The sequence below is a fragment of the Cydia amplana genome, chromosome 20 (assembly GCF_948474715.1).
Source record: "Cydia amplana chromosome 20, ilCydAmpl1.1, whole genome shotgun sequence".
In the NCBI taxonomy this organism is placed as follows: Eukaryota; Metazoa; Arthropoda; class Insecta; order Lepidoptera; family Tortricidae; genus Cydia; species Cydia amplana.
In genome coordinates this window covers 6,908,627-6,930,375 of record NC_086088.1, presented here as the reverse complement: position 1 = coordinate 6,930,375, position 21,749 = coordinate 6,908,627, and the positions used below count along the sequence as shown (strand labels likewise).

Sequence of the window (21,749 nt, the reverse complement as noted above, 5' to 3'; positions counted from 1 at the left end):
AACAAAATTTCGACTATCGTTTGCGGTAGACCCTTAGATTGTGACTTGTTGTGGGACTGGCGGCACCTACGCAGAGTTTCGCGTAATATTCCCTATTTAACGATTAAATGACAGAATGAGACGGATATATGAAACTTGTCACAGCGTATGTCATATTTAAACGGACCATAAATGAAGTTCCACTTCAATATTTTCTATCTAGCAGGGAAGGGTCCCTGCTAGGCTCTTTTCTTCTATTTCTCAGATCTGCCGTTTATGATATCTATGGCGTCAATTTTAAGTAACACTATCACGTATCGACGACATAGTTAGGGTGCACGACCAGCAGCGGATCGTCTTCCACCTCTTGCTCTGTCGCGGACTTCTGTGTGCTCTTGAGACCGGTGGTGGACAGCGGGATTATCACTTGGTCCTGTAAATGTAAGTTATGTCAGTGCCTTGCACCAACCCACTAGCCCGAGGTTAACCGGTTAAACCGTTAACCCAGTCACAGTATAAATAATTACTACCATACAGAAAGGAAACTTCCTAGAAAACCGAAGTTTGACAGCGGTTCAGGGTCGAATTATGAATTCCCTTTCTAACTTATGTGACTATCCCTTTCGGCTATTTAGGATTGTCAAAATTCAAGTCATTATCTTATCTGTGGTCGTGGTACAGACAGAAAGGCCGACAGACGCACGAGTGATCCTATAAAGACTCCGTTTTTAGGGTTCCGTACCCCAAGGGTAAAAACGGGACCCTATTACTAAGACTCCGCTGTCCGTCCGTCCGTCTGTCACCAGGCTGTATCTCACGAACCGTGATAGCTAGACAGTTGAAATTTTCACAGATGATGTATTTCTGTTGCCGCTATAACAACAAATACTAAAAACAGAATAAAATAAAGATTTAAGTGGGGCTCCCATACAACAAACGTGATTTTTGACCGAAGTTAAGCAACGTCGGGCGGGGTCAGTACTTGGATGGGTGACCGTTTTTGCTTGTTTTGCTCTATTTTTTGTTGATGGTGCGGAACCCTCCGTGCGCGAGTCCGACTCGCACTTGGCCGCTTTTTCCTTTTGAGTTATGGACAGGCATCGTAGTTTTTATCGCATGGTAAGACTAATAGCAAGCTATGGAGTCGACATTTGCCATAAATGTAAACTCTTATTCATACTCATACTCATTTACATATTTCATTTATCTTAAAATGCCTTTAGAGCGGTCGGTCGTGTATATTATCTTAGTCGAATTATATATAAAAAAATTTACTATTACATTATGAATTCATAACTTCAATTATTTTAACATACAACTACTTATACAAACTACATCGCTGCGAAAGACCTAATGTCATGTAGGTACTGACCGCTGATAAAATTGATTAGTATTTGTCATGTGTCAATCACTGGTGATTGCAAACGTAGTAGTTATTTATATCTGTAAGTGGTAAATACGTTGTGGAATATTCCATAATTAATTATTATGCCTAACCCAGAAATAGCTGCAATTTTGGCATGGATAGAGCCATACAACGATTTACAATATGACTATGAAAAATCTGCTATAGTGTGCTTGAGTTGTGAAATACAACTCACCCAATTAAAACATACATTTATTTTAAAACATATCTGTGTCATATCATCATTAAACTCATATACGTAGTAACTATTTAGTAATCGAGAACAGATTACTAAATAGTTACTACATATTAAATAAAATTAATCATGAGTATGAGTATGAATAAGAGTTTACATTTATGGCAAATGTCGACTCCATAGCTTGCTATTAGTCTTACCATGCGATAAAAACTCCGATGCCTGGTTATGGAACCCTAAAAATAGACTCACATGGTACATGAGCCGGTCGATGACCTTCTCGACCAGCGTCTTCCGTTCTAGAAGTTCGTCCTCGTCTTCTATGGCTCCCTGTGACACCAGCTGCTCTAGGTACCAGCTGACCACGGCGCTCTTTTTCATGCCTGAGCTTTCTTCGCCTGTAACATGCATTTATCTGTTCAGGCATAATAAAAACATGTCTATCGGCTACATAATTCAAATAGCGCGGGAAATCGCCGTGCTTGCGACAACCGCGCGACAGCCACGCCACTCGCCGGTCAGTTCCCTCCGTGGCAGAAAAGGGAAACTAGTCACTGCGGAAAACAAACGACGGACGGCACGTTTTTGCTATGGCGGTGCTGTAAAATTGGTTTTATTGTGAAAATACTATCTGTGAAGGTTCTGTGTGAGTGTATCAAGTGTCAGGAACCTCGGAACATTAAATTGAAACAATTGAAGAGCGGGGGCTCTGCCCCTGCCCACAATTGGAGCCGGCTTCCATCCCATCACGAGGCGGTTAGCAACAGGTAACTACTGTGTTATTTGTTTATGCAGTTGATAACATGTATTTGCCTGAACATGGGGTTAATGTTTAAGTTACAATAATAAGTTGCAAACAGCCTGTAACATGCATTTATCTATCTAATACCTTTAAACGAGCAATTCTTGTTTATATATAATATCTGGGTGACCGAGCTTCGCTCGGAAAACAAAAAAACTCGAAAATGCGCGTTTTCCCAGAGATAAGACCTAGCTAGATCGATTTTTCGCCCCCGAAAACCCCTATATATATATATATATAAATAAATAAATAAATAAACAAGAATTGCTCGTTTAAAGGTATTAGATTAGATAGATATATATTTCGGGGATCTCGGAAACGGCTCTAACGATTTCGATGAAATTTGCTACATGGGGGTTTTTGGGAGCGAAAAATCGATCTAGCTAGGTCTTATCTCTGGGAAAACGCGCATTTTCGAGTTTTTATATGTTTTCCGAGCGAAGCTCGGTCACCCAGATATTATTTATTTATATGAGTCTAGCTAGAGTGTCCCACTGCTGGGCAAAGGCCTCCCTCCCTTTCCACGTATCCCTGTCTTGATCCGTCTCCCAGCAGTTAGAGAGAGAGAGAGAGAGAGAGAGAGAGAGAGATACTTTTTATTTAACAGCAAGTTGTTGAGCTACTTTCAAGAGCATCACGAGCAGAACGAACAAAATGAGCAAAACTGATATCAAACAATGTCCTATAGCTATTTAGAAAGTCCTTGACGGAACGTCTAGTTTGGATATAATGTCGGCGGGAAGAAGTTGATAACTCGCGGGAAAAAATGGAAGAAATTTGAACGTTATGCAATTTAATTTTGAGTTCAAATTTCTTTAATAAAATATCTCGAGTTATCAACTTCTTCCCGCCGTGTACCGCTATATCCTCTCAAAAATAGAAAATAAAATAAACCAAATATTCTCCTCACGTGTGGAAGTCAACACCGACATTGGCAAATTTACTCTGTGCAAAATTGAAGGCAGTAAAAGCCAGAAAATATATTTTTCACCTCAGCAGCTCGAACAAGGGTACTTTGCTACTTAAAAACAGTGAGCAAAATCACATTTTGCTCACTGAATGAGACAAAATGAGCAAAATGCGATTTTGCTCACTCAGTGAGTAAAATGCGATTATGCTCATTGTTTTTAAGTAGCAAAGTACCCTTGTTCGAGCTGCTGAGGTGAAAACTTAATTGTTGGTATATCTTAAGAAAACATGAGTGAATAGGTAAGTGATGAAGAAGGAATACATTTTTCGGGTTCTCTAATATGTTCTCACTGCTGAGGTGAAAAGTTTTGTGAACTACACGAGATCAAAGTTATTTACATCTCGTGCGCTTTTGAGTCCCTTACTACGCTCAAGATCCTAAATTAGATTCACGAGCGCAGCGAGACTCAAAATAAGCACTCGAAGAAATATCAAACTTTGATCTCTTGTTGTACAAATAACTATTAAAAAATCCCACCTCTGGTTTCCGCCTCAGCCTCTTCCTTCCTCATGAACACGACGAGCATGTCGCTGAGCGTTTTGTATTCCTCGAAGGACAGCGTTAGCTTTTTCTTGCCCGAGTCTCCGTTGACTGGCGTCTCTGGAAATGTTTTTAATAAAATGATTTACCTAGTTAAGAGCCAACAGGAGCTAAGATTTAAATATTTTAGGTAAATATACCCGTCTCCCTAACGGAAGCGGATCCTAAAACTAGTGCGATAAGGACAAGGCGAAAAATCCTGCGTAAAAATATCAAAAATCGAGGTTTCGTACTCGACTGTTTCCTCCTCCAAAACTTAACCAATCATAACCAAATTTGGAAATCTAAATGATTATGATATTATCTGTGTCGGACCGTTTTGCTTTTTTGACTAATTGATGTCAGTTTTGAATAGCATTGCGGCATAGTCAATTAGGCCATTTTTGAAGGGCTCTAGCGCATTAAAAAACAAAAATATCAAAAAAAGCAAAACGGTCCGACACAGATATTGACAATATTAATCTGTGTTGAAAAAATCATTGCTCTAGCTTTAAAACCCACGGAGGAAACAGTCGAGTACGTTTGTATGGAGAAATGACCACTCCTGTTGGCTTTTAATTTAGTTTCAAGTGTAAAAGTGGTACACTGAACAATGGAAAACTCGTCCACAGTAAAAGTGATGCCAAATATTTTACCACGCTCTTGTCAAACGGCAAATTACTTTTGTTTTTTTTTAATATAATTAAAGTTCAGTATTAGACACAAGTCTTTCTTTATTTAGAAACAAACGGTCTCTTATAGACCTACGGTTTCCTTACACCATTGCATTCTTGCTTTCATTGCACCATCTGGACCACTCAGTATTTTGCTGTTTTCCAAAACTCTTTCACCATAGTTGTCAAATGGTTTTCCGCACTCGAAATTAGTCTACAAGTAATCGTTCTTTAGCAATCTTTTTTAGTAAGCCACCTGTTGTCAGGGTCGTCTTTACTGTTTTTAGGGTTCCGTACCCTATTACTAAGACTCCGCTGTCCGTCCGTCCGTCTGTCACCAGGCTGTATCTCACGAACCGTGATAGCTAGACAGTTGAAATTTTCACAGATGATGTATTTCAGTTGCCGCTATAACAACAAATACTAAAAACAGAGTAAAATAAAGATTTAAGTGGGGCTCCCATACAACAAACGTGATTTTTGACCGAAGTTAAGCAACGTCGGGCGGGGTCAGTACTTGGATGGGTGACCGTTTTTTGCTTGTTTTGCTCTATTTTTTGTTGATGGTGCGGAACCCTCCGTGCGCGAGTCCGACTCGCACTTGGCCGGTCTTTTTATTCAGCTGTACAAACCTCGTATGTCCCCGTGTACTTTGTACAAGTACAAATTGAATTCGAGTCTTGAACTCCGAAATAAAAGTAAGTTACAAATTCAAAAGCGCCAAATTTTTTAATTTTCTTTTTGTAAAGCTTTGGATTCCTCCGAAAACGGTGCCGTCATATTACGGCCGCTATATAGCGTTGACTGACGTCACTAGAACGTTGTCCATGTAAACAAGATGGCGCGGTTTCCTAGACGGCGTTACGTTACGTTGATTGTCAACGTAACGTAAGATGACGGCCGTCATGACCAGAGCCCGTACCATGAGTCACTGACAGTGTCAAAACTGACATTTACGCTATCGAGAACGTAATTTACTTTCTATACATCTCGTTTGTACTAATATGCGAGTACGAGCGAGATGTATAGAAAGTAAATTACGTTCTCGACGGCGTTTATGTCAGTGCCAAACTGATGGTAGCTGTACTTGTCGATAGTTTCGTGAACGTTTTATTAGATAGCGGTGACGCCATTTTGAATAAATGACACGAGATTTGAATAAATGACACGAGATTTGAATAAATGATTCCGTACTACGATTATTTTCCTCTTCTGATGATATTTCATCCTCCAAGTAAATTATAGATGATCAAGCAAATCTTGTCAGAAGGAAAAGGCGCGAAATTCAAATTTTCTATGGGACGTTATCCCATCGCGCCTACATTTTTCAAATTTGCCGCTTTGACCTTGGTGGATGACGGTGTGTTATGACGCCGTGGTACTTTCCACATGTCGCCACCGTAAAGACGGCCGTCTTTTGCTGCCGCTATATGACGGCCGTCATATGACGGCACCGTTTTCGGAGGAATCCAAAGCTTAAGTATTGTAATGTGAATATTGAACGCACCTGTTGTACCATTAGTACAGTTGGGTAGGTCCTGGTCGAGGTCCATGCTAGGCTCGTATTGGGGTTCATCCTCATCCAAATGGATGTCGGGTTGTTCTACTCGGATGATGGATTTATTCAGCAATCTGACAATAAAACAATAAACTATTATTATTTTTGACATTCAAATGAATAAATAAAAATAATAAATAGTTTGGAGATTGAATGTGAAGCAAAGAAGTGAAGTATAGCCTGACCAGTAATATATGATAATTGTCAAGAGGGCGCTGTTATTCTCATGTATAGGGTGACAATTCAGTGTAGTATAAAAAAATTAGTTCCAGTGAAATTCCGCAACATGGCGCACCCTCAATAGATCCTGGTTCACCTAAGCAAGAAGACCACTCAATACAGATCCGTATATACAGTTTTTTGACCTAATTACAGAATTTTTGCAAGTTTTAGGGCTCAATTAGACGGTGCGAGAACTCGCATGCGAGTTTCATTACATTGCGTCATTTGATCGGTCGGTTGAATGAATGTGACCTCAATCATAGAGAAAAAAAATACATAGAGTGCTCACTCCATACATCAGTTTTAGTACCAAAAAGACTATTAGCATCTAGCATCGAGTAGCGGAACTATCAGTACTGCTACATCTATTGTCAAGTAGCAGTACTGATAGTTCCGCTACTCGATGCTAGATGTAAACACTGAAATTAATAGTCTGAACTGATGTATGGAGTGAGCACTCTATGTATTTTTTTCTCTATGCCTCAATAGTCCGCAATGTAACTAAAATTATATACGAATTCAAGCACCGTCTAAATGAGCCCTTACCTTATACTTTTAGCATTCGTCAGACTTTGGAGTCGAATTCGAGTTAGGGGCTGTTCATAAATTACGTCATCTATTTTTGACCCCTAAAATCATCCAAAAATCATGCTTCGAATGACCCAGTTACTACGTCATGTATCATCCGATATCCAGACCCCTCCCCCCCCCCTAATTTGAAATGACGTAATTTATGAATAGCCCCTTACGAAACATGTCGGACGAGTCTACAACAGTTTTGTCTAGCAGTCTTTAGGATATGTATGCTTCCTGCAGTGCACTTGGCTCGGGCCTCAGCCGGATCATGGCTGGTTTACGCCAGCCTCCGCCGGCGCCACCGTCGCGCCGTCTGAGGGTCGTTTAGTACTCTACCAAGTTAGCCGACCCCCGGGCTAGTGTCACTGACAATCCAACCTCTAGACTGAGCTTAGGCCAATAGGGATGTTGACAATTTTTTGGAATTGGTTTCATTTTGTAGATAGACACGTAATAAATAATTACAGAAAAAAATATTAAAAAAATATATTCATTAATTTTGAATAAAAAAACATGTATAATAAGTTTCGTGTTTAAATTTCGCGCCTAAACGCTCCAAACTGTCACGTGACCTTGATGACGTAACGGCGTTTTAAACAAACTGCTGTCAGTCATTTTTTTAAATTCTTTATATGGCAACTGACAATTTTTTTTTAAAGCCTTACCGCATCGGACAGCGACCTTCTTTCTCGCTCTAACTTATAGCTGCGCCCTTAACGCACCACCTTACTATCGATTCGTGCGCCGCACCGCACCAAGATCGCATTTCGGTACGATAATCTGTAGACACTTAGGCAGGTTTTATAACTTGTCTTTGGTGATTCCACTGTGATTACGTCACGCGCTCCGATTGGCGTTTGCAGTCACGTGATACTGGGCATTATTTTAAATACTTTTGATTATTTTTAATTAATTTATTACGCATATTTACACTTGCAAAATATGATTTTCCGCGTTCTAATATTCCCTGCTATGGTAAAAACATAACATGTTATATATTGGCGATGGCGATTCATGTCAACATCCCTATTCTTTCATGAAACCGATGCTGCCAAAAATACGGGGGTGCGGGGGGACGAGGTGAGCGAATCCCGTGCCGTGATTGGTCCGTTCGAAGACACGGACCAATCACGGCACGGGATTGACTCGAAGATGGAGTAATGCTACCGTATGTGTGGCAGAGGGGGTAGCGCGACTATGCTATGTCTAGAGCAGGGATGTTGCGGATGCCGATTTTTAGACATCCGCGGATGCGGATCTTTAAAGGCTCACATCCGCGGATGCGGATGCGGATGTCAAGATAGTACCCCGCCGTAAAGATGTGTCCCGCCGAGTTTGTTGCCGGTCTCATATTGGGATACCCTCCTCCAATTGAGGGGGGATTTAAATCTTCTCGGGGCAGAGGTGTAGGGTTGGAGCCGGTTTATCTAGCTTTATTTGACGTTCATAAGCGCATTGTAATTATGCCTACTTGAATAAACTATCTTTTATCTTTATCTTTACCATAAAAAACGTCAAATATTACATTTTAGTAATTTTCATTTCAAAAAAACCGGCCAAGTGCGAGTCGGACTCGCGTTCCAAGGGTTCCGTACATTAAGTCCCACTCACGCTTGACTGCTCATTTCTAATAGGTTTTTTTTGGTTAATTACTAAATTACCTAGCAGTCTAGCACTTACGCCAATGCTAAGACGTTCCTGTACCGACCTGTTCCACATCCGCATCCGCATTAAATTCGCATCGATTTTATGCGGATGCGGATGTTGAAAGTAATGCGGAAGTTCCGCGGTTGCGGATGCGGATATTCGCAACATCCCTGGTCTAGAGGTTGGATTGTCTGTGGCTAGTGGACAGGCATAGAGAAAAAAATACATAGAGTGCTCACTCCATACATCAGTTTTAGTACCAAAAAGACTATTAGCATCTAGCATCGAGTAGCGGAACTATCAGTACCAGGGATGTTGCGGATGCTGATTTTTTGACATCCGCGGATGCGGATGCGGATGCGGATTTTTAAAGGCTCACATCCGCGGATGCGGATGCGGATGCGGATGTCAAGATAGGTACATAAAAAACGTCAAATATTACATTTTAGTAATTTTTATTTCAATAAACCGGCCAAGTGCGAGTCAAACTCGCGTTCCAAGGGTTCCGTACAATAAGTCCCACTCACGCTTGACTGCTAATTTCTAATAGGTTTTTTTGGCTAATTACTAAATTACCTAGCAGTCTAGCACTTCCGCCGATGCTAAGACGTTCCTGTACCGAACTGTTCCACATCCGCATCCGCATTAAATCCGCATCGATTTTATGCGGATGCGGATGCGGATGTTGAAAATAATGCGGAAGTTCCGCGGTTGCGGATGCGGATGCGGATGTTCGCAACATCCCTGATCAGTACTGCTACTTGACAATAAATGTAGCACCGACCGGAAAGTCTTATGCTGTTGAGATAAGACTTTCCGGTCGGTGCTACATCTATTGTCAAGTAGCAGTACTGATAGTTCCGCTACTCGATGCTAGATGTAGACACTGAAATTAATAGTCTGAACTGATGTATGGAGTGAGCACTCTTGTCTTACTATATTTCTCAATGGTACAGGTTACCTGTGTGCCTCCTGCACGTGCCGCGGCTGCACGTGTCCGCTGCAGTGCATCTTGGCGAGCGCCTCGGCGAGGCGGATCATGGACTCGAGCTGCCGCGCCGTGATGCGCCACGCGCCGCCGCAGTCGCGCTGCCGCAGCGTCGTGTAGTACTCCACTAGTGTACAGGTTACCTGTGTGCCTCCTGCACGTGCCGCGGCTGCACGTGTCCGCTGCAGTGCATCTTGGCGAGCGCCTCGGCGAGGCGGATCATGGACTCGAGCTGCCGCGCCGTGATGCGCCACGCGCCGCCGCAGTCGCGCTGCCGCAGCGTCGTGTAGTACTCCACTAGTGTACAGGTTACCTGTGTGCCTCCTGCACGTGCCGCGGCTGCACGTGTCCGCTGCAGTGCATCTTGGCGAGCGCCTCGGCGAGGCGGATCATGGACTCGAGCTGCCGCGCCGTGATGCGCCACGCGCCGCCGCAGTCGCGCTGCCGCAGCGTCGTGTAGTACTCCACCAGGAGCTTGCCTGCATCCTGGCATAGAGAAATATAGTAAGACAAGAGTGCTCACTCCATACATCAGTTCAGACCAAGGATGTTGCGAACATCCGCATCCGCATCCGCAACCGCGGAACTTCCGCATTATTTTCAACATCCGCATCTGCATCCGCATCCGCATAAAATCGATGCGGAGCTTATGCGGATGCGGATGTCGAACAAGTCGGTACAGGAACGTCTTAGCGGCGGCGTAAGTGCTAGGTAATTTCGTCATTACCTGTAACGAAATCGTCTAGATCCAGAAAAGTCGGCCAAGTTACTGTTTATTAAATATAGCGCACCTATATTCTTGCTCAAATACTGAACGTTTTGTTTTTTTAATAAAAAAATACTAAAAATGTAATATTTGACGTTTAATAAGTACCTAATCTTGACATCCGCATCCGCGGATGTGAGCCTTTAAATATCCGCATCCGCATCCGCGGATGTCAAAAAATCTGCATCCGCAACATCCCTGGTTCAGACTATTAATTTCAGTGTCTACATCTAGCATCGAGTAGCGGAACTATCAGTACTGCTACTTGACAACAGATGTAGCACCGACCGGAAAGTCTTATCTCAACAGCATAAGACTTTCCGGTCGGTGGCTACATCTATTGTCAAGTAGCAGTACTGATAGTTCCGCTACTCGATACTAGATGCTAATAGTCTTTTTGGTACTAAAGCTGATGTATGGAGTGAGCACTCTATGTATTTTTTTCTCTATGATCCTGGGAACACATTTATATTTTAAAATTTAAAATTAGACGCGCCTTTTTCATTTTTTCTCTTACCAAAATCATTAGTATTACAGGGCGAGTACGTGTGCGCTGGAGGGTTAAAGAGGTGCGAAACCTGACTGTCAATTTATCTCTACCAAGCCAAGTGAAAATAAGCCAAAAAATAAACTAAGAACAAATGTATTAAAATATAAATTTGGGGTCGAACCAAAAATTACGTACTTTTTTTTGAAAATGTAAAATTTCAAACTAAAGATTAAAACTAAAAACAGCATTATCAAAGTTCTCAAGTAAGATTTTGGGTTGGGGAAGGCAGTCGAGTCAAATATCACGGATCTCACCAGAGGACTAGGGGGTCTGCTAGTAGCTAAATCTGAAAAATGATCCTTACCTCAGTAATAATAGGCTTGAAGCTCCTAGCAAACGCAATATATCTCAGCAGATCTTCTCTAGAATACACACAGTCGTAACTTTCTTCTTTATTGCAATGCAGATCCACAATCTTCCTCGCGATAGCGTAGTCGACCATCTCGCTAGTCTCGTCTATAAGTATGAAGAATAGATCGAAGCGGGACATGATGGGAGCGGAGAGTTGCAAACCTAAATGACATAACAATCCTTACCTCGGTAATAATAGGCTTGAAGCTCCTAGCAAACGCAATATATCTTCTTTATTGCAATGCAGATCCACAATTTCCTCGCGATAGCGTAGTCTACCATCTCGCTGGTCTCGTCTATGAGTATGAAGAATAGATCGAAGCGGGACATGATGGGAGCGGAGAGTTGCAAACCTAAATAACATAACAATCCTTACCTCGGTAATAATAGGCTTGAAGCTCCTAGCAAACGCAATATATCTTCTTTATTGCAATGCAGATCCACAATTTCCTCGCGATAGCGTAGTCTACCATCTCGCTGGTCTCGTCTATGAGTATGAAGAATAGATCGAAGCGAGACATGATGGCTACGGAGAGTTGCTAATCTAAATAACATAACAATCCTTACCTCGGTAATAATAGGCTTGAAGCTCCTAGCAAACGCAATATATCTCAGCAGATCTTCTCTAGAATACACACAATCGTAACTTTCTTCTTTATTGCAATGCAGATCCACAATCTTCCTCGCGATAGCGTAGTCGACCATCTCGCTGGTCTCGTCTATAAGTATGAAGAATAGATCGAAGCGGGACATGATGGGTGCGGACAGTTGCACGTTTTGTTGGAGGGACTTGGCGCGGTCGTACCGGCCGCCGATGGGGTTTGCGGCCGCGAGGATGGATGTGCGCGCGTTTAGGGTGGCTCGAACTCCGGCCTGGGGAATAGAACAAAATAATGTAGGTTGCTATTCCATCTGTCCAATTTCTTGGTTCAATATGCATTGCGTCTCACTCTCTCACTGAGCACAATGTGAGACGCAAATACATATTGGACAGGTGGAATACCACCCTTAGAAACATTGGGGAATTAACTTAAATTAACACTGAGTATTGGCATTTATAGAGCAAGAAGCGTCTCCAAACTTTTGATTCGAGGACCGTGGTCGTAACCAGACGTCCCGCTTCCTTGTATGGATTTTAGGGTTAGGTTCTATTTGCGGGCCGTAGTTTCGAAGCCCCCAAATTACAGCACAAGGCGTCAGTTATAGAAATCAGGAATCTTTGAATGCACTATTCTACTGTGAATCTTGTGATTATGTGGGTTGTGAATCTTATGATTTAAAGGTCATTTCACGCTTTCTAATATGCAGTCTACATAAGTAGACATTAGAAAGCGTTTAGTGTAGTTAGTGAATTAGTGAACAGTATAGGAATGCTAAGAATGTAGGACTTAATTGTTCATTGGGTGAAATGACCAAATGAACACGACAAACGATCAACAGCCAGGGTTAGAATATAATTATCTGGATAATTTCGAACCCTGTCTACAGCCTGCCTTTGTTGAGCGTTCCTATACATCACCATCATCGTCAGCATCTCAGGTACCTTGGCGATGGAGATGGTCTGCTGCTCCATAGCCTCGTGGATGGCGACTTGGTCAGCCAAGTCCATCTTATCGAACTCGTCGATGCAGCACACGCCGTTGTCCGCCAACATGAGCGCGCCAGCTTCTATTACGAAGTCAAACGATTCTTCGTCCTGGGGATGAAATAGTTATTTGTACAACAAGAGATCAAAGTTTGATATTTCTTCGAGTGCTTATTTTGAGTCCCGTGCAAGCGAAAGAGTTGAGCGTAGTAAGGGACTCAAAAGTGCACGAGATGTAAATAACTTTGATCTCGTGTAGTTCACAAAACTTTTCACCTCAGCAGTGAGAACATATTAGAGAACCCGAAAAATGTATTCCTTCTTCATCACTTACCTATTCACTAATGTTTTCTTAAGATATACCAACAATTAAGTTTTCACATCAGCAGCTCCAACAAGGGTACTTTGCTACTTAAAAACAGTGAGCAAAATCGCATTTTGCTCACTGAGTGAGTAAAATCGCATTTTGCTCATTTTGTGGCACTCAGTGAGCAAAATGCGATTTTGCTTACTGTTTTTAAGTAGCAAAGTACAAGTAGTAAGTAGCGTCAAAAAATAGAATTTTCATACAAGAACGTTTCCAGAGCTTAACAAGGGTGCGGAGTGTTAGGGTCGGCAACGCTCATGTAACACCTCTGGTGTTGCAGGCGTTTATAGGCCACGGAGATTGCTTTTACCATCAGGAATATTATAAAAGTGAGAGATTGTACTAACCTTGACCACAGCTGCAGTGAGACCGGCTGCTGACGAAGCTTTGCCGCTGGTGTACACGGCTCGCGGAGTGATCTCGCTGACTTGCTTCAGGACTTGAGACTTCGCTGTGCTCGGGTCCCACGATGCACACGTTTATGTCGCCGCTGGGGGTTGTGAAGTGAGAGATTGTACTAACCTTGACCACAGCTGCAGTGAGACCGGCCGCTGACGAAGCTTTGCCGCTGGTGTACACGGCTCGCGGAGTGATCTCGCTGACTTGCTTCAGGACTTGAGACTTCGCTGTGCTCGGGTCCCACGATGCACACGTTTATGTCGCCGCTGGGGGTTGTGAAGTGAGAGATTGTACTAACCTTGACCACAGCTGCAGTGAGACCGGCCGCTGACGAAGCTTTGCCGCTGGTGTACACGGCTCGCGGAGTGATCTCGCTGACTTGCTTCAGGACTTGAGACTTCGCTGTGCTCGGGTCCCACGATGCACACGTTTATGTCGCCGCTGGGGGTTGTGAAGTGAGAGATTGTACTAACCTTGACCACAGCTGCAGTGAGACCGGCCGCTGACGAAGCTTTGCCGCTGGTGTACACGGCTCGCGGAGTGATCTCGCTGACTTGCTTCAGGACTTGAGACTTCGCTGTGCTCGGGTCGCCCACGATGCACACGTTTGTCGCCGCTGGGGGTTGTGAAGTGAGAGATTGTACTAACCTTGACCACAGCTGCAGTGAGACCGGCTGCTGACGAAGCTTTGCCGCTGGTGTACACGGCTCGCGGAGTGATCTCACTGACTTGCTTCAGGACTTGAGACTTCGCTGTGCTCGGGTCGCCCACGATGCACACGTTTATGTCGCCTCGGAGAGTTGTGCCTGAGTATTTATTAATTGCTTTAGTAAAATATCAAGCACAGCTGTCAATCGCTTCACTTCATCGCAAGCACTTCTTTGTGTTCTTAGCTATTAAACTAAATTTGTAGTTAAGATTACTAGTCGTAAGTAGTTTCTTACTAAATGTTAGACTAAATGTAACAGCTCCGATATTTAATTGTAATTTGGTTCCCCGCGATACAGGCATTGCCTAGTGCGGAGACCCCTGGTATATCTGTAACCTATTGCTGAAATAAATGATCGTTATTCTAAAAAAAAAAAAAAATCAAAAATATGTTTATGTCACCCATAAACTTCATCAACTTTTTCTTGTCACTCGTTGCCATGGTTACGTTCTCCTGGGTCACTCTTTAAAACCTGATTTTTAGGCATTTAAATTGACCAAACACGCTTTTTTGTGATACTTATAAACTCTTTTCATAGACGGTCGTCTACCAAGCGTGTCAGAAGAAGGTGGTGTACAATCTCTTCTAACCAACTATACTACTATTGTCTCTTGGCTGACCGGACAAAATAACAACAAGAAATAGTTGATCCACCCTTATGACCTAATTGCAATGTAGAATATTCTACGAATTTTGTTCAACCCTTTGAACGCGACGGCTATCGTGCGTTACCTATTGTGAACCTTGTCAGAAAGCACGAAGGTTAATATTGGGCTGCAGTTGACGTCTTTGGCAGTGAAAGGGTTAAATAAATATTTTTACAGTACATATCTTCGCTATACTTACTCAACCTCATATCTGCAACAATCATTTGATGGAAATGTCGCTTTTCTTTCATTCGGAATACGGGTGTTTTTGTCATCAAATAAGTGTTGCAGATACGAGGTTGAGTAAGTATAGCGCCGATATGGTGCTACTTTCCTGAACTGCGGGAAAGAGCACTTTCCGTGTGTATGTCGATAGTTTCAAGGGCCATATGTACTGTAAAACATTGTACGATACACGTGCGAATACGTGTAGGTAATTCGCAACTCGTGTCGATTTAAAACACTACCTTCGGTCGTGTTTTTTTAGGGTTCCGTACCCAAAGGGTAAAAACGGGACCCTATTACTAAGACTCCGCTGTCCGTCCGTCCGTCCATCGGTCCGTCCGTCCGTCTGTCACCAGGCTGTATCTCACGAACCGTGATAGCTAGACAGTTGAAATTTTCACAGATGATGTATTTCTGTTGCCGCTATAACAACAAATACTAAAAACAGAATAAAATAAAGATTTAAGTGGGGCTCCCATACAACAAACGTGATTTTTGACCGAAGTTAAGCAGCGTCGGGCGGGGTCAGTACTTGGATGGGTGACCGTTTTTTTGCTTGTTTTGTTTTGTTGTGTTATTTTTTGTTGATGGTGCGGAACCCTCCGTGCGCGAGTCCGACTCGCACTTGGCCGGTTTTTTATAGCCACTCTTTTCGAATTTCCTCTTTTCCGCACTTGTATAGTAAATAACTATTACCTTCAATGGTGGTCTTGGCGACTCCTCCGAACAGCATCAAAAGAATGCCCCGTTTGACTTCATTGTTGCCGTGGATACTCGGGAACAGGCTGGCAATCAGGTTGTTGTACAAATTGCGATCCCTAGACATCTCGTATACCTGTAACAAGTAATAAAGTCGTAACACACTATCGCGCCGCGACCTTGGTGCGCCGCACCAATGGAAAAGGAGAGACAGATAATCTGTTACTCGCTCTCATGGGTGCGGCGCACCGTGACCTTGAACGGTGCGGTAATGTGTTACGGCACAGAATAAATAATAGTACTAAGTACAGAAGACTCACTATAACAAAACGCGTCTGTTACGATCAGCGCAGATATGGCCGCTAGGTGGCGACAGCGCCACGCGCGGCTTATGGCTTTCCCCAAAATTGGGGCCGAACGGATGTACTTTTAGCTACCTGTAGCAAAGCGACGAAATCGCGGAGTGAGACACGGCTGGTTACGGCTAATAGGTTGGAGAAACGAGCGTGGGTTCACCAATGTTGCTTCTTTTTTATTACTTCAGTAAATGTTAGAATCCTACTTTTGGTCTAATAACTTAGATTAAAAAACAAGGTAATTACGAGTATTTTTGGCGTGAGATGCAATAAAAGCTTTCTCATCAAATTAAACACACACTATTTGTAGCATTTTCAGAAATCTTAAACCTGTTCATAAGCAACTCTCCTATAACACTTTAAATAAGCTCCTATAAGCTTAAATTAATAATTTTCTGATATATTTAGGTGAGTGTTAAACAGGCCTGTACAAACGCACTTCATTTCGTTAATGTGATTTCTTTGAGCCTTATTAAGTAATCAAGGACTCGTTTATATGAACATTTTTCAAATCCCTTTGAAATATAAAAAGAAACTGTTATGCTTAAATTCTGCATTTTGAGTTTTACTCTCCATTATAAGATAAAGATAGTTTATTCAAGTAGGCATATTACAATGCGCTAATGAACGTCATCATCATCCTCGCGTTGTCCCGGCATTTTGCCACGGCTCATGGGAGCCTGGGGTCCGCTTGGCAACTAATCCCAGTAATTGGCGTGGTCACTAGTTTTTACGAAAGCGACTGCCATCTGACCTTCCAACCCAGAGGGTAAACTAGGCCCGCATTGGGATTAGTCCGATTTCCTCACGATGTTTTCCTTCACCGAAAAGCAACTGGTAAATATCAAATGATATTTCGTACATAAGTTCCGAAAAACTCATTGGTACGAGCCGGGGTTCGAACCCGCGACCTCCGGATTGCAAGTCGCACGCTCTTACCGCTAGGCCACCAGCGCTTCGCGCTTATGAACGTCAAATAAAGCTAAGCTAAGGCTCACCTTATCCCATTCCTTGTCCGTCATCTGCTTCCTCATGTCTTCAGTGGTCATGTCATCAGCGGCGAGTTCCGCGGTGCCGAAGCGCCGGGAAATCGCTTGCACGCTGCACGCCAGGAATGCCGTTCTGGAAGGGTAATATAGATAAGTGATAATAATAATAATAATAGTTGTTTCAGCGAACGGTCTAATAGCGAAGAGTCTCGACCAACATCTTGAGAGACTCTCGCTAGGTGGTTGGATCAAGGGCCAGATGCAGAAGGCGGTGATCTTGGACACGGCGCGGATAGTCCGCCGGTACCTCTCTCTGCAGCCCTGACCACCGGCAGCTTGGGCCTTGCCCCGCTGCTGGCGGCATCCTAGGTTAGGTTTTTTATAATGTGTTTATATGTATTTTTTATTGTTTTGTAAGTGTTTTTATATTTTACTTTTATATTCATATTATAACCTAACGTAAGAGGAAAGATAAATAAAGGAATAATAATAGTAGGTTTTTTTATATGTATGTGTATAATAATTTTATATTCTTTTGGTGTTTTTATATTTTAATTTTATATCCATATTGTAATAAAACCTAACTTAAGACGAAAAATGAATAAAGGAAATAATAATAAAAGACGTTTATTCAAAGAGTGATGTGCTTATTGTGCTGTAGCCTTAGAAAGATAGGGCCACACTGGCGTCTTTTGAGAGTTGGCGACGTCGGCGCTATGGAAAAGAGCGTCACTGCGCAGTTGCGCCAACGTTGCGTCGAGCAGCAGCCATAATAGAGTTGTAGTTGACTAGACGCTGACGCTCAGGAGACGCTGGTATGGGGTATTATCACCATCTTCTTCAGGTTTAGATGTCATAATTATGATTTACCGTATTCATCTACTTCTTAGTCTTACTACTTCTACTAAAAACTGACGAATTGAGTTTTGCCAGCATTGATATTATCACACACGTAACATCGTTAACTTGTAACGCAGAGAGTAGTCCCATTGATATTGTAAATAATAAAGATGGTAAATAATAAATTAGATCTAATTTATTATTGTAAAAATATTGACAAAGAACAAGAAAAAAAACAGACAGTTACGCACGACATTTGATAGAAGAGTATTTTAAAACACAGGATAAACAAAATACGGCCAGTACTCTGGCGTCAAACCTCTTTTGACAATTCTAACAAGCATGCCAGAAAAAGTTTATGTACTTAATGTACTTATATGATTTATAAACTGAAACCTTACTGAAACAGATGTCATATAAAAAAAAGTGACGAACCCCTCCAGTGGTGAAGGCCGGATTCGAACCGGCGTCTTTAGCAATCCAGGCTAACGCCTTGAAACCCTAGCTCACCTCATCACTTAAGTGGTCAGGCTAGTTAAACTTTATGTTTCAAACCAGTAAGACAAAGGATTGTAAATTATGTGAGAATTCTTACTTGTAATGCAGTTCCCTGACCCCCAAAGCCTTGAGACCTTTGATGCCCTCCATCTGACCCTCATTATTCTGTCTTGTCCGTGTCGTCAGCTCAGCTTTAGCGCCAGGCATGGACAGAGAGCCCACATCCGGCACCACTATCAGGGTGCCTGTGAAGTCATAGCGATCTCCTGCCTATGAAAATTAAAAAAAGGCTTATGTTGAAATCACAGACAAGACATCCTCTAGACTGAGCATAGTAACGCTACCCCCTCTGCCACTTATACGGTAGTTTTACTCCATCTTCGAGTCAATCCCGTGCCGTGATTGGTCCCTGTCTTTGATCGGACCAATCACGGCACGGGATTCGTTCACCTCGTCCCCCCGCACCCCCGTATTTTTGGCAGCATCGGTTTCATGAAATAATTGTTCTAAACTCAGTCTAGAGGATTCCTAGTCTATGGTTGAAATACTAAGACAGTGGCAGTCAGGGGGCATAATGCTTGTAGAATCAATGGGTACTGGCAGAAAGATTCTGAATGGCAAATGCAGAGGATGTCCTGGTTAACTTCAATGGAGTTGGCAACTGTCAAAAGTTTGAATAGATGGCGCCATCATAGCTTGGGGGCTGTTCATATATTACGTCATCTATTTTTGTCGATTTTTGACACCCCCCCCTAAAATCATCCAAAAATCATGCTTCGAATGACCCCGTTTCCTCCTACGTCATGACGTTTGAAATGGCGTATTTTATGACTAGCCCCTTGCCCCTTTTTCTATGAGATTTGACTTAAAGGGCTGGCATCCAGGGCATTAAAAAAATAAAAATTTGACACAATTCTAGGGATTGACAGGGCAAGCTGGCGCCATCTGCTAAATACTTCCACCGGCCAACCCCATTAAATAACTGCCTGGCGGAAATGTCAAGTTTCAAGATTTCAATATATGTAGACAATATGAAAGATTACTCATAATAAACCTTATGAGAATTCATGAAGGTTAATATTAAGTGGTAATCATGCACGTCTTTAGATGTCTTTGGTGGTCAAGGGGATAAAGAAAACCTACCTGAACAGATTCCACAGCCTCAGCTCTCAATATAACTTCCAAGGACCTCGGGATGCAGCCTCTCGGCAGCTCGGCTTGCGTTTCCTGGATGCGGATCTTCTGGAAGTCCACGAACACCGACTTGTCTGCATCCAGCATGAACCGGCGTCGATTCGCACAGACAGGGTTGCGGCAGATGGTGGGGATGGTGTACTGTGATCAAATATCATATTATTTAAATGAAGATATAAAACTTTACAAATTTTCTGTTGTTTTAACTTTTGTAATCCTGTTTTCAATTTATTATTATTATTCTCTTTATTTATTTAGCTTCTCTAAGTTAGGTTATTTTATAATATGGATATAAAAATAAAATACAAAAACATTTACAAAGACAATACAAAATACTTATAAACATATTATAAAAAACCTAACCTAGGGTGCCGTCCGTAGCGGGGCAAGGCCCAAGCTGCCGGTGGTCAGGGCCGCAGAGAGAGGAACCGGCGGACTATCCACGCCATGTCCAAGATCACCGCTTTCTGCATATGACCCTTGATCCAACCACCTAGCGAGAGTCTCTCAAGATGTTGGTCGAGACTCTTCGCTATTAGACCGTTCGCTGATACAACTATCGGGACAATGAACGTCGAAACAACATTATTATTTATAAAGCAGGCAGGCAGTTGAAATAACTGATAATGCCTGTATCCAGAGTCATCAACAGAGTTTTCAGTGTTGAGTAGAATCTGAATCTGATATAATTACATATAAATAATTATGTTGCATTACCTTAAACTGTTGCTCCACATTTTTGATCACCGTCTGACAATCCAAACACACAAACGTTCCAGAGACCAGCTCCGGATGCACCGGATGCGTTCTCACAATCTGTCCTGAGATTCTGATCAAGGTTCCAATTTTGGTTGTAGTCAATTCTCTCACTTTGTGTCTTGTTGGCACATCCACAAAGGAAATGTAGCACTCCTTGCCTTGCAAGTCCTTTTTCATGCCGGCATCAGCAAGGCTCAACACATAATTCAGAATGGCTTGATTAATAAATGGGTATATTCGATAATACTCCTCAATTAATGTAGTTGCAAGATTTTGGTTGTATTTCTCAACATCATCAAAGCTGACTTCTAGTGTGCTTAATTCAGGCTTAAGGAGCTCTTTAGCGTGTTTTTCGTATTTTATTTCATTGTCTTCTTTGAACCTGTAACGAAATGTATCACCGTAAAATTGTAAACACTCGTCATATTATAATCTCGCTAGGTACATTATAAACTGACGGTAGGGAGATTATAATCTAACCTAACCTAACCTACGTTAGATTATAAACCAACGGGTTCACAATCTTACGGTGTCATATATCAGGTTAAGACCTAACCTTAAAAAGTATTGTGTCGTGAAACATAAGCAAAATGAAAATAGCGGAAACCGATGTTATGTATAACACTTAGATTATTACAATTAATTGTCACTTACTCTTCTAAAAAGTCCTGGAAGAGCTTTTGGCAACGAACTCCGACTTCGTCTTTCACTTGGCTTTGTGTAGCATAGGTGTCGGCGACATCCATGATGAAACTCGAGTTAAATCACTATCCCACAAGTTAAAAACGAACACTTAGTCTACTTTTAAATAAAAACATTAACGTTTCATTAATTAATAGCAACAAACATATAATAAAAACATTTTTTTTTTTTTTTTAAACAGTTATGGCCTGGATGCGAGTCCTTTAAGCCAAGTCTTTGTTTTGCTATTTTTAAAACACTTCATTTAAAGAGTTAAATGGCAGAGAATGCACTAGTAATTTTGTTAAAACACTTCACTTTAAATCTTCAACGCTGTATTTTTGATATACTTGTATAACGGAACGTAACTGTCAACGTTTTTAAGAATGTCGTTGAGGCGGCGGGGGACATTATTATCAAACACTTCACTTAATTCACTTGCAAGGATGAGTCTTTCAAACGCAAACACTTGGCATTTAAATATAAGGTGTTCAACATCTGCAATGCTACCATTCTGGCAGTGAGGACATGTACCATCGGCTATAATCGAAAATCTGGCTAAGTGCGCTGGTGCACTGCCCTAGTAGCACGGTCGCAT

At 42.2% G+C, this 21,749-nt stretch overlaps 1 protein-coding gene across 1 annotated transcript; it reads right to left on the bottom strand.

Moving 5' to 3' along the window:
• Positions 1-278: 278 nt before the first annotated feature.
• Positions 279-21,331, bottom strand: LOC134657543 (DNA replication licensing factor Mcm6). Its single transcript, XM_063513119.1, has 14 exons — positions 21,125-21,331; positions 20,429-20,852; positions 19,661-19,852; positions 18,615-18,787; positions 17,189-17,312; positions 15,832-15,970; positions 14,203-14,360; positions 12,747-12,899; positions 11,771-12,076; positions 9,850-10,022; positions 6,053-6,177; positions 3,830-3,952; positions 1,833-1,978; positions 279-412 (listed from the first exon to the last, which is right to left on the bottom strand). The coding sequence occupies exons 1-14, from the start codon at positions 21,214-21,216 to the stop codon at positions 290-292; spliced, it is 2,451 nt and encodes an 816-aa protein (XP_063369189.1). The 5' UTR covers positions 21,217-21,331; the 3' UTR covers positions 279-289.
• Positions 21,332-21,749: the final 418 nt, after the last annotated feature.